Genomic DNA, 11002 nt, shown 5'->3' on the forward strand with positions numbered 1-11002 from the left:
AAGGAAAAAATGCAATTGCGCAGGACATTCGCCCTTTAGGACCTTTTCGGTGGATTGTGATCTCCCTTCCCTGTGGTAAATATGTTGCGACGTGTGGTCCAAAACAATGCCCACTCCAGAAAGGGTCCCACAGTTTAATATCTTTGTCAGTCGTCCATCCATCGCGTGAACTGAACGTGTGATTTATGAAGATAATCCTCTCTTATATTTCCTTTAAGAATAGCTAAATGGCCACGAGCGAAGACATCAGCCTTCATTTCCCGGCGGATGGCACGGGCAACGGAAATGCGAATCTTCCTGAAAAAAGAAAAAGAAATCGTTTCTTAAGCTTTTAACAGATGCAAAGGAGGTGATTTTCAAGCTGAGATTACCCGACCGAGTACCAACCAATGGTCACAGGCGACGGTGATTACATCACTTCCTGCAAACAATAATTCTGTCCTTTCTTTCTAAATTTAAGCCATCGATTTCGAAGAAAAACAAAATTCACTCCTTTGTCTTTACTGGATATGTACCAAGTCTGACCGCTTTCAGTGAAGCCACAAACGTCCAGCGGGTGTTTTGGTCAGTGTGAGGGAGAAGGGGAGTCGCCACTCGCCAGGCCAGCTCTATTCTCCCACTTCCTTTCGCGTTTTTTAAGAACATTGTTTTTAAAGACATTCATGGACCCAAGCCTCTTCTTCTTCCACTCTCGAAAAGCTTCACTTTTTCTTGGTTTCTATGACCTTTCCGTATTCCTCGTTTACTTAATGCTCTCAAACACTATTATGGGTCTTTGAAGAATTTTTTGGTGCTTGGCTATCTGTCTTTGAGGCCTGGGAAAGTTTGAACACTGGCGCTTTTGCTGTCATTGACTGATTTTTCTTCTTTCCTGCGTTTCTTATATGTTTCCTTAGATGAAGTTTTCTTGCGTTTGCTCTCTTTTGGTGGGTGTTTGTTGTTTTGATTCTTTGATGGTTAGAGTTTATGCCGTCACTCCGTCTGTGGGAAGTAAAAAAGGAGGCTTGAGTTTCTCTCGGTAGCTTTTGATCGTCAGTCTTTGCCTTCGATTTTGTTGTTTGATGCGCAGGTGGAAAAGCAGCGACTCCGGTGAGTGTCACATGTTCGCTAGATCTGTTTTACATGCTTGAGATAGCTGTACTACTGAATTCATTTTCCTATCTGCTCAAGGTAGCTTTTATATGTGTTTTTATTTTATTTTTTTATATCATTGTATTTGTATCTTATCTTTGAAACTCCTCGACTTCGTGCTTTGATAAGCTTTTATCTATTGAGTAGTTTATTAGAAAGTTTTTCATTTTTCTTTCGTAATCAATTTTCTCAGAAGCTCTTTTCAGTGAGGAGTCGGAAAACGATAAAGCATTGTGGGGATGAAGGAATGGTTGATGAGAAAAGAAAGGGTTGTTAAGATTTTTGCGACAGGGATTAGATAAAAACATTGTGGACTTTAATCTTAGAAGAAAAGCGCAAATAAATAGTGAATATGAAACGGATTTTTTTGTTGCAGAACAGCTTTTTCCTTATGTTATGAGATATCCATGTGTATGCTCTGCCCAAGGGACTAGGGGCGAAAGGGATAGGATGTGTTGCTATAGTTATTCTCTGTGTGGTATTTGTTCTTTAGACAGGTTGGTGTAGCATGTTTAGGAGCATCACAATGCACCATGTGGAACTCACTCCATTGAAATAAGAAAATTGGGTTGGCAGGCTTTCCTATGTTGGGAAATTGGCAAAATATTCCAGTTTGGTTAAATTTAAATGTGATGCTTGAGGTTGTAGAATTTTCAACCACTGTGTGACATACTTTGATATACTAATTTTTTCCCATGATATATATGGTAGGTTATGTAATGCTTTGCATGGTTTCACGTTCCCACTATCGTTGAACTTAAAGCTGTGATATGCAGTGTTGACTGTTTTTTACAATAAACTACTAATAAGTGCTTCAGGTGCAGAGAGGATCTGCAGGTGTGAAGGTCTTGACTGAAGCTGTTTGGAGGTCGGATGTCTCCTGGAAAATGGCGAAGCACCATTATCTTTTTAATAATTTTCTTGTTCTCCAATGTGTCTGGTAACCATCTTCCTCATTTCTGTTAGATTTCTGTTTGTTCCTCAATTTCTTGACATCGTCATACTCGTATTTTACTTAAAAAATTATGCCTATATCTGTAGGTGCATTCGTTGGAGTGAACATTGGCACTGACATGTCTAATTTGCCCCCAGCCACAGCTGTGGTAGAGATCCTGAAAAAGCAAAAGATCACCCATGCTCGTCTATTTGATGCAGATCATCATATGCTAAATGCTCTTGCAAATACAGGAATTGAGGTTATCGTGGGTATCCCCAACGATGAGCTTCTAGGCATAGGACAATTGCAATCAAAAGCTGCTGAGTGGGTCAACCAGAATGTTGCGACTTTCTTGCCTGCTACCAATATAACAGCCATTGCTGTAGGAAGCGAAGTTCTGACTTCTATCCCAAATGCTGCCCTTCTTCTTGTTCCTGCCATTAAAAATCTCCAGTCAGCTCTCGTGGCCTCTAACATTAATTATCAGGTCAAAATCTCAACCCCACTGGCAATGGACTTGATCCCAAAACCTTTCCCACCTTCCACAGCAGCCTTCAACTCTACATGGAATGATATCATGAAACAGCTTCTTCAGTTCTTGAAAAATACTGATTCTTACCTTATGTTAAATGTCCACCCCTATTATGGATATGTGCAAGCAAATGGTATCTTCCCTATTGAGTATGCCCTCTTCCGTCCACTACCTTCTACCAAACAAATTGTGGATGCCAATACTTTATTTCACTACGATAGTATGTTTGATGCGATGGTGGATGCGGCTTATTACTCCATGCAGGCTCTTAACTTTTCTGGTGTCCCAGTTTTAGTGACTGAATCAGGTTGGCCTTGGTCGGGTGGGGCTAATGAACCTGAGGCTAATGAGGATAATGCTCAGGAGTACAACAATAACCTCATACAGCGGGTGCTTAATGGGTCAGGTACCCCAAGCCAGCCCGATATTCCTGTTAGTGCTTACTTGTATGAACTTTTTAACGAAGATCTTCGTCCAGGGCTCATATCTGAGAAGAACTGGGGGTTCTTCTTTACAAATGGATCAGCAGTATATCCATTAAGCCTTAGTAGTAGAGTAAGCCAAATTGGTGGGAATTCATCAACTGGCATTGGAGTTTTTTGTGTCTCTAATGGTAATGCAACATCTGGTGCATTATTGGAGGGTTTGAACTGGGCTTGTGGCCTTGGGAATGCTAACTGCAGTGCAATTCAAGAGGGTCATCCATGTTACGATCCAAATAATCTTGACAATCATGCTTCATATGCTTATAATGACTATTACCACAGAACAGTGGCAACTGGCAGGACCTGCGATTTTGGTGGCACGGCAATGATTACCTCAAATGATCCGAGTGAGTCCTACATCATTGAATGCTTCTTTACATTTTGTTCTTGGAATTTTTTATTAGTAGTGGATATATCCTTTATGACAATAGGCACTGGAATGAGTTTCTTGATGTGAGGTCTTGGATTCAAGTCTAACGGGAATGGGGTAATTTCAGGATGTGTATACATAACAAATATTGAAAAAGATTTTTTGATTACTTGGAACAAACTTTGCATCAGAGTGTTGAATGTACAAGCTGTCAAATTCAGGTTCTGATCTCATTTCTAAATAATGTTGACAAAATAGTGCCGCTTGTTGGTTTTATAAAAAAACGAGTAGCTTCCCATATCAACCTAATAAGATGTTCTGGCCTGTCAAACAAAAACTTCGTTTGCTAGAGTATTTTAACTAAAAAAATATTCTGATGATCCTGTGGGAGTTGAGACTTTGTACTGGATCTGAACAGTCTATTCTCAGTAAAGATATTGGAAGCTAACTTTTTGAAGTTTCATGTAGTTACTGAGAACAAAAAAGTGAGTGAGATTATATGATTAAACTTTCTATAATTTTTATTATGTGTAACTATTACTTTTTGTTGTTTACTTGTACATTACATAAGGAACCTCTCTAACTCTGGATTGAACGGACTCATGTTTGTTGCTTGGCCAATTGTGTTGCTAATAAGCTTGCAAAAGAGGGGTGAGCCTTCAACGTCTTGTTGTGAATTTCGCCTCCCCTTTCTAGCTCATTGTTCGGTTTCATTTTTCTCAATAAAATTCTTATCACCTATAAAAAAAATTCACTTAAGGCTCCTAAGAAGTTTCATGTCCAAACATTATGCAACATGCAAAATGCTGACAAAATTTGCAGAGAATTCCATTAGGATGAGGAAGAATTCGATGTATATAATCCACTTGTTTTGTTCCAGTTTTGGTGTTTGCAAAAAGTTTGTGTGGATGTTTATAATATTTAATTATTTCTATCAGATCCTTATGCTCATCGTATTGAATCAAATTATTTAATTATTTCTATCAGATTCTTATCCTCATTATATTGATTCGAATTATTTATTTAGTTCTCTCAGATTCTTATACTCATTGTATTCATTCGAATTTCAGGTTATGGGTTTTGCATTTTTGCTGGAAGGTTTGTGGTTTCTCTAAAAGTATCCAGTATTTCCAGGACAAATCTTTCTTCACTGGTTCACATATGTTATGGTGTAGCTACCTGCAATGACTGTCGGCTGCACTAATAACGTATTCTGTCAAGCAAGATACTGTCTTAAAAAAAAAACTCTCTTATTTCTTTTCCATGAAATTCCCATCTCAATAAAGATCAGATTTACTGAAACATTGGTCCTGATAGTATCCATTTACATGGGGTGGATAAGTCCATGATCAATCTTAGTATTCTGTTTCAGATGTTCTTGCTTTTTTGTTTCAAGAAATCTTAACCCTGTCTTCTTTTTCCATCTATCTTCTAGATACTAATTAACTAAATTCTGTTGACAGCTTGAAGTCGAACACAAGTAGCAGTGGTTCAACTAACTCATTGGGCCCTTCAGACAGTTTTCCTAACGGCGCTCCGGCCACCAAGCTTTGTAAATTTCTGATTGTGGTTCCACCCATAATTCTCTCTTTTGTAGTGGGAAGGGCAGATACAATTTTGCACTGAACAGCAGTTAGATTACGGCTGAATGCAGTGGTGTAGAGAATTTATAGAGTGGCTACAGAGAGGCGTAGCATTCGTACCTTTAATCTTTCTTCTTGAGCAGAAGATGTATCTAGTCTTGAAGTATACAGGCTCCAATGGATTGATTGTTTGATTTGGTGGATTGAGAGCAGAGTTTCTGATGCTTAGATTGTCCAGTTCATCAAAAGTTTAGCAATATTAACAATTTTTTTTTTTTTTTTGGAAAACTTGAAAATAAAATTTAATCTAAATCTCCCTTAGATTCTGTGGCTCAGAAATTATGAAGATCTATATAATAGCAGAAGTTTTCTACATTTGTCAAGAGTAATGGGTCCCCATCTTAGTAACAATTATACGACTCTCTTTCAACTAGAAAATATTAGAAACCGTTACTATCAGATAATTAAAATAAAGCTCTATCTGGATTGATTATTAGAATGGTCAAAACATAAAAGGGTGTGTATGTGCTTATGGTAAATCAAATCGATATAGTAGGTTGGTTTAGTTTTACGCAATTTAGATAGGTTCAGAGAAAGTCAGATTGGATAGAAGGAGCATTTTAGTCCCAACATTGATGTTTCGTAATTTTGTAAAATAATTATATTTTGTAAAATTATTTTTAAAAGTCCCCTTCAAAGCCTGGTTAAAAAACAAGATCTAGTCATAAGCATCATTCCGATCGTTTTATGTTATATGGCTCACAATCTATCACGTCGCTCAAATGTGCTTCAACTGGGGAACTAGCCCCCGAATGTTTGAATGTCTGCAGCTCATGCTTATTTGCATCTTTTTGGGTAACGCGCCTCGGCACCACATACATAACTCGCAGACTTGACCTCGTTTGTCGGGCTCCAACGGGAACTGGCAAGACTGCAGGGTGCACAAGAAGTAAGTTCTGGGCATCGCCGGAGGCGGAGATAAGAGTGATGTCAGCTGTAAACCGTACGACCTCAGGTGGAAGCGTCCGTTCGTGGTCGTCCACGACGTCGGTGTCAGCTTCGGGGAAGCGGATTCAGAAGGAGATGCTAGAATTCAACAGCTCCCCTCCTGCCGACTGTTCCGCCGGGCCTAAAGGCGACAATGTCTACCAATGGATGTCTACTATCATCGGGCCTCCAGGTTCTCCTCTCTCTCTCTCTACCCCCTTCAATTTTCGATAGCAAAAGTTCGTTTTTTTCTTAATTGCGAGGAGCTTTACTGTGTCATCATCTCATTTTCTTCTTTGCTACTTTGTTTATGTTGTGTGTTTGTTTTTCTGTGTGCTAGGTACGCCTTATGAAGGTGGTATGTTCTTTCTAGACATCACATTTCCAAGTGATTACCCCTTTAAACCTCCCAAGGTATCTTCGTCTCTCTTTCCGTTGTAAATGCCGTCGACTCCACCTGAAAATAACAGCCTCTATTTTACTGAAGTTTCTAATTTGAAATGGGTGAGGTATGCATGGTTAATTTGTCCATAGGAAATAAGTGTTTGAGAGGTTGTGTGGCTTCAGAACGTTAATGATTTTGAAAGAATTTGGAGAATGTGTGTGGATAGTAGGGCCATCAACAAAATCACTGTAAAGTATCGGTTTCCAATTGCCCGACTCGATGATATGATAGATATGTTGATGGGTGTCACTATATTTTCAAAGATCGACCTTAAAAGTGGTTACTACCAGATTCGGGTCTACCCGGGGGACAAATGGAAGACAGCCTTTAAGACAAAAGATGGGCTGTATGAATGGATGGTTATGCCAGGTGGACTGTCGAAGGCACCTAGCACTTTTATGCGCATGATGACACAAGTGCTTCGACCATTTCTTGGCAAGTTCTTTGTGGTCTATTTTGATGACATTCTCATCTATAACCAAACTAAATACCAGCACCTTGACCACCTCCACTAGTTTGCCACACGCTCCGGAAGGAAAAGCTTTATGCCAGTCTTTGGAAATGTTCCTTCCTGACTGATCAAGTAATTTTTTTTGGGCTTTGTTGTAACTCCTACTAGTTTCACTGCAGATCCCTAGAAAATAGAAGCAATTGTTGAGTGGCCAGAACCTTCTACCACTCATGTGGTTCGTAGTTTTCATAGTTTAGCCACTTTTTACCGACAATTTATCAGGGGATTCAGTTCCATCATGGCGCTCATTACAAATTGCATGAAGAAAGGAGAGTTCTTGTGGTTGAAAGTTGCCTCTTGCGCTTTCCAAGAAATTAAGAAGCGTATGATAGAGGCACTTGTTATGATATACCTGATTTTTTTAATGTTTTCGAAGTTGAATGTGATGCTTCAGGTATCAGAATAGGTGGAGTACTGAATCAAGAGCGTAATCTGATCACATATTTTAGTGAAAAACTTAGCAACGCCAAACAAAAGTACTCGACCTATGATAATGAATTTTATGCGGTTGTACAAGCTTTATGTTGTTGGCGTCATTATCTTCTTCCACATAAATTTGTCTTGTACTTCGATCAGAAGGCCCTTTGATATCTCAATTCACAAAAAAAACTTAATTCTAGGCATGGGCGATGGATCACATACCTACAAGCATATTCTTTTGTCTTGATGCACCAATCCGGGAGTGAGAATAAAGTGGCAGATGCCGTCAGTCGCATGATTAGCTTATTGTTTGTTGTGAGTGTGAAAGTTACCGGTTTTGAAAAAAATCAAAGATGATTACACTTCATGTCCCGACTTTGGTAAGGTGTACACTAAATTGCGAGAGGACTTCTACCTCCAGGATAACTATTTATTTCGAACAAATAAACTATGGGTTCCCGTATGTCAGTGTGAGATTTTTCGACCTGAGCGGCTACCTTTAGGGCAAGCTCAAAAGCTGCAAGCCCTTAGTGCAAGACCATTTGAGGTGCTGAAAAGAGTGGGAACTAATACTTATGTTGTTGATTTGCCACCTGAATCTAGAATTAGCTCCACTTTTAACATTGAGGATTTTATCGCATACAATTCCTGATAATCCACTTTGTCTAACCCTTCTGACTCTACCACTTCGTCCGATACAACACTCATTCCCACCCCTACAACCTCTTTGACTCCTTCCATGCTTCCTTTACCACTAGCACAAAAAGATCATATTGATGCTATTTTAAGTGGTTTTTACCAAGAACGGTGCAGTTCAACGTTTCTTAGTACTTTGGGTAGGGCGTCCAAATTCAGACAACACCTGGATTTCTTGCTAGACACTGCAGCAGTTGGATCCGGATTTGTTCGAGTATTATTAGAGACTCCATGAGCTACACTAGATGGGGTCAAGATTCGCCTACCCCAGGGATAATTGGTGGGGACACCAGTGTGCCACCAGTCACACGAGTCTACACTCGGAGATGTCAGGCCCCACCAGGCCCACCACCCCCATATTTTTGTAATTTATTTAATTTAATTTAATTTTTATTTACCCTGATTTTACGAGATTTATCAGATAGTAATTTTTCTCTCTTTTTTGAATTTTGAATTTTAGTTTTGTTACTTATTTAAAGGATTGTAATCGGAAGAATAAGACGGATTATTGATGAATTAAAATTATCTTTCGTTCTCTCCTTCCTGAGCTTTCTCTTCTTCCCCTTTGATCTTCTCTTTCTTCTTCTCCTCAATTCCTCTCCTCTTTCTCTGATTCTCCTCTATTCTTCCCCAATTTCACCATCAGCACAGTTAAAATCACGTCGTTCCAAATCAGGCCTAGCATTTAGCGATCAATATAATTGATGCCTTTAGATTTTATGCTACTGTTATATAGTCCATGGATGGCCATTTTTTTTTTTATGAAATGGTTAACAATATTTTAATGGTTTGTGTGATTTAAATTGGCTTTGAGGGATGAAACCCAAATTTTTATTGCGTCAAAACACATTCTATTGATCACACTCCCTCTGTTATATTCATTCTTGCAAGTTTAATTCCTGACTGGACATAGTTATTTGGCCATGCTGTCATGCTAGTTGATTAGTATACAATGCACTTTTCTGCTTCATCTCATTCTTCTAGGAAATGAACTTTTCTGCTTCCCCTTTGATCTTCTCTTTCTTCTTCTCCTCAATTCCTCTCCTCTTTCTCTGATTCTCCTCTATTCTTCCCCAATTTCACCATCAGCACAGTTAAAATCACGCCGTTCCAAATCAGGCCTAGCATTTAGCAATCAATATAATTGATGCCTTTTGATTTTATGCCTCCTCTATTCTTCCCCAATTTCACCATCAGCACAGTTAAAATCACGACGTTCCAAATCAGGCCTAGCATTTAGCAATCAATATAATTGATGCCTTTTGATTTTATGCTACTGTTATATAGTCCATGGATGGCCATTTTTTTTTATGAAATGGTTAACAATATTTTAATGGTTTGTGTGATTTAAATTGGCTTTGAGGGATGAAACCCAAACTTTTATTGCATCAAAACACATTCTATTGATCACACTCCCTCTGTTATATTCCTTCTTGCAAGTTTAATTCCTGACTGGACATAGTTAGATGGCCACGCTGTCATGCTAGTTGATTAGTATACAATGCACTTTTCTGCTTCATCTCATTCTTCTAGGAAATTAAAATCTTCACTTGTACTGGAAAGGTAATATTTTGTAACTTGCGTCATGTGTCAAAATTGTAATGGGAGTTACATTCTCTGTTATATACTTTTTTTTCTTTTTAAATTGTCCTTTTTTGCACTCCACTTCACTTGTTTTACAGTGCTCGATAATTTTTGACCTTTTATATATTTTTTTGTTCTTTTTCAACCTTGTGGTACCACAGGTGATGCTTAAAACTCGAATCTACCATTGCAATGTTGATTCTGCTGGTAACATAAACTTGGACATTTTGGACAACTGGAGTCCTGCTTTAACAATTTCAAAAGTTCTATTAGCCATCAGATCAATTTTCACAAATCCTAATCCATGTAAATTTTTCCATCCTGAAGCATCCTGGATATATATATCCAAGAAACTCAAATTGGTTATTTCTTTTCGTGCAGATAATTCATGTGTCCCAGTCATCGCACATCTGTACTTAACTGATAGAGCTAAGCATGATGAAATTGCTGTGGAATGGACAATGCGATTTGCTAGGTAATAAGTTATGGTGTATATAAAACAAAGGCTGTGTGTATGAGAAACACTAGAACGTGTGAAAAAAAGTCACGTCGCAGACTTGTGTTTATTTGTCCCGTCTCAATTGTGCATAGGTGATCTTTTAACATCTTTTAAGGTGTGACCACCATGGCAGGAAGCTGTATCTTTAGTAATATCAACAAGGCCGAAGGCGTTCTTGCTCTTCCTTTTACCCTTTCTCTGTCCTCAATGATATCCATGCTTGACAGGATGAGTTTAATGTAAATCTATTGTTATTGTTAAATTTTTGGTGCTCTTGCCTACGTAAATGATAATCTTGTGATATTGTCTTTTGTAAGATAAATTGTCTCTGCATTTGGTAATATTGTGTTTACTTAGCTTTGCTTCTTGGTGTACATGGTCCAAATGAGAAGAAGTGATACTGTAACTTTTTATCAAGTTAGAACTTTCAAGGATTGATTATGTTGTAAAGAGGTTTTCCTAATTTTGGCCTTTGATTGGTTTTCGGGCATGCTTTCTACTGAACGTTGCTTTATCATTCAATCAGAGAGTAGTCAGGGATGGTGGTTTTGTGTCAATTTCTAACAGATTACAGAACGTTGCCTTATCATTCAATCAGAGAGTAGTCAGGGATGGTGGTTTTGGGTCAATTTCAAACAGATTACAGAACGTTGTTTTATCATTCAATCAGAGAGTAGTCAGGGATGGTGGTTTTGGGTCAATTTCAAACAGATTACAGAACGTTGTTTTATCATTCAATCAGAGAGTAGTCAGGGATGGTGGTTTTGGGTCAATTTCTAACCCATTACAGAAGTTGATTGAAAGTTCTGGCGAAGAAAAAAT

The 11002-nt window shown here is 38.4% G+C and overlaps 2 protein-coding genes across 5 annotated transcripts; both read left to right on the forward strand.

The window, feature by feature from the left end:
• Window positions 1-469: 469 nt before the first annotated feature.
• Window positions 470-5364, forward strand: LOC137949733 (glucan endo-1,3-beta-glucosidase 4-like). Of its 4 annotated transcripts, none has more exons than XM_068795892.1 (5): window positions 470-1089; window positions 1950-2071; window positions 2173-3432; window positions 4526-4553; window positions 4919-5364. In XM_068795892.1, exons 2-5 carry the CDS (start codon window positions 2005-2007, stop codon window positions 5079-5081), a joined length of 1518 nt encoding a protein of 505 aa, XP_068651993.1. In that variant the 5' UTR covers window positions 470-1089; window positions 1950-2004; the 3' UTR covers window positions 5082-5364. The 4 variants fall into 4 exon arrangements, with proteins under 4 accessions (XP_068651993.1, XP_068651996.1, XP_068651994.1 ...); XM_068795895.1 differs by having other exon boundaries at window positions 1956-2071; XM_068795893.1 differs by lacking the exon at window positions 470-1089 and adding an exon at window positions 1096-1170.
• A 433-nt stretch (window positions 5365-5797) lies between these two features.
• On the forward strand, window positions 5798-10581 carry LOC137949734 (constitutive photomorphogenesis protein 10-like). Its single transcript, XM_068795897.1, has 4 exons — window positions 5798-6218; window positions 6366-6439; window positions 9843-9987; window positions 10063-10581. The coding sequence occupies exons 1-4, from the start codon at window positions 6026-6028 to the stop codon at window positions 10158-10160; spliced, it is 510 nt and encodes a 169-aa protein (XP_068651998.1). The 5' UTR covers window positions 5798-6025; the 3' UTR covers window positions 10161-10581.
• The last annotated feature ends 421 nt before the right edge of the window (window positions 10582-11002 follow it).

The sequence above is a fragment of the Aristolochia californica genome, unplaced genomic scaffold (genome assembly GCF_029961685.1).
Source record: "Aristolochia californica isolate CCGP_79_NKW_82.1479 unplaced genomic scaffold, dmAriCali1.0.hap1 SCAF_14, whole genome shotgun sequence".
Classification (NCBI taxonomy): Eukaryota; Viridiplantae; Streptophyta; class Magnoliopsida; order Piperales; family Aristolochiaceae; genus Aristolochia; species Aristolochia californica.

What these genes read in the sequence shown, in the direction of transcription:
- LOC137949733 (XM_068795892.1), top strand. Translation starts at nt 2,005, where the DNA reads ATGTCTCCTGGAAAATGGCGAAGCACCATTATCTTTTTAATAATTTTC. An exon ending in CTTGTTCTCCAATGTGTCTG is followed by an intron (nt 2,072 to 2,172) that starts GTAACCATCTTC and finishes CTATATCTGTAG; the next exon opens with GTGCATTCGTTGGAGTGAAC. An exon ending in TTTTGCATTTTTGCTGGAAG is followed by an intron (nt 4,554 to 4,918) that starts GTTTGTGGTTTC and finishes TTCTGTTGACAG; the next exon opens with CTTGAAGTCGAACACAAGTA.
- LOC137949734 (XM_068795897.1), top strand. Translation starts at nt 6,026, where the DNA reads ATGTCAGCTGTAAACCGTACGACCTCAGGTGGAAGCGTCCGTTCGTGG. An exon ending in ACCCCTTTAAACCTCCCAAG is followed by an intron (nt 6,440 to 9,842) that starts GTATCTTCGTCT and finishes GTGGTACCACAG; the next exon opens with GTGATGCTTAAAACTCGAAT. An exon ending in TTTCACAAATCCTAATCCAT is followed by an intron (nt 9,988 to 10,062) that starts GTAAATTTTTCC and finishes CTTTTCGTGCAG; the next exon opens with ATAATTCATGTGTCCCAGTC.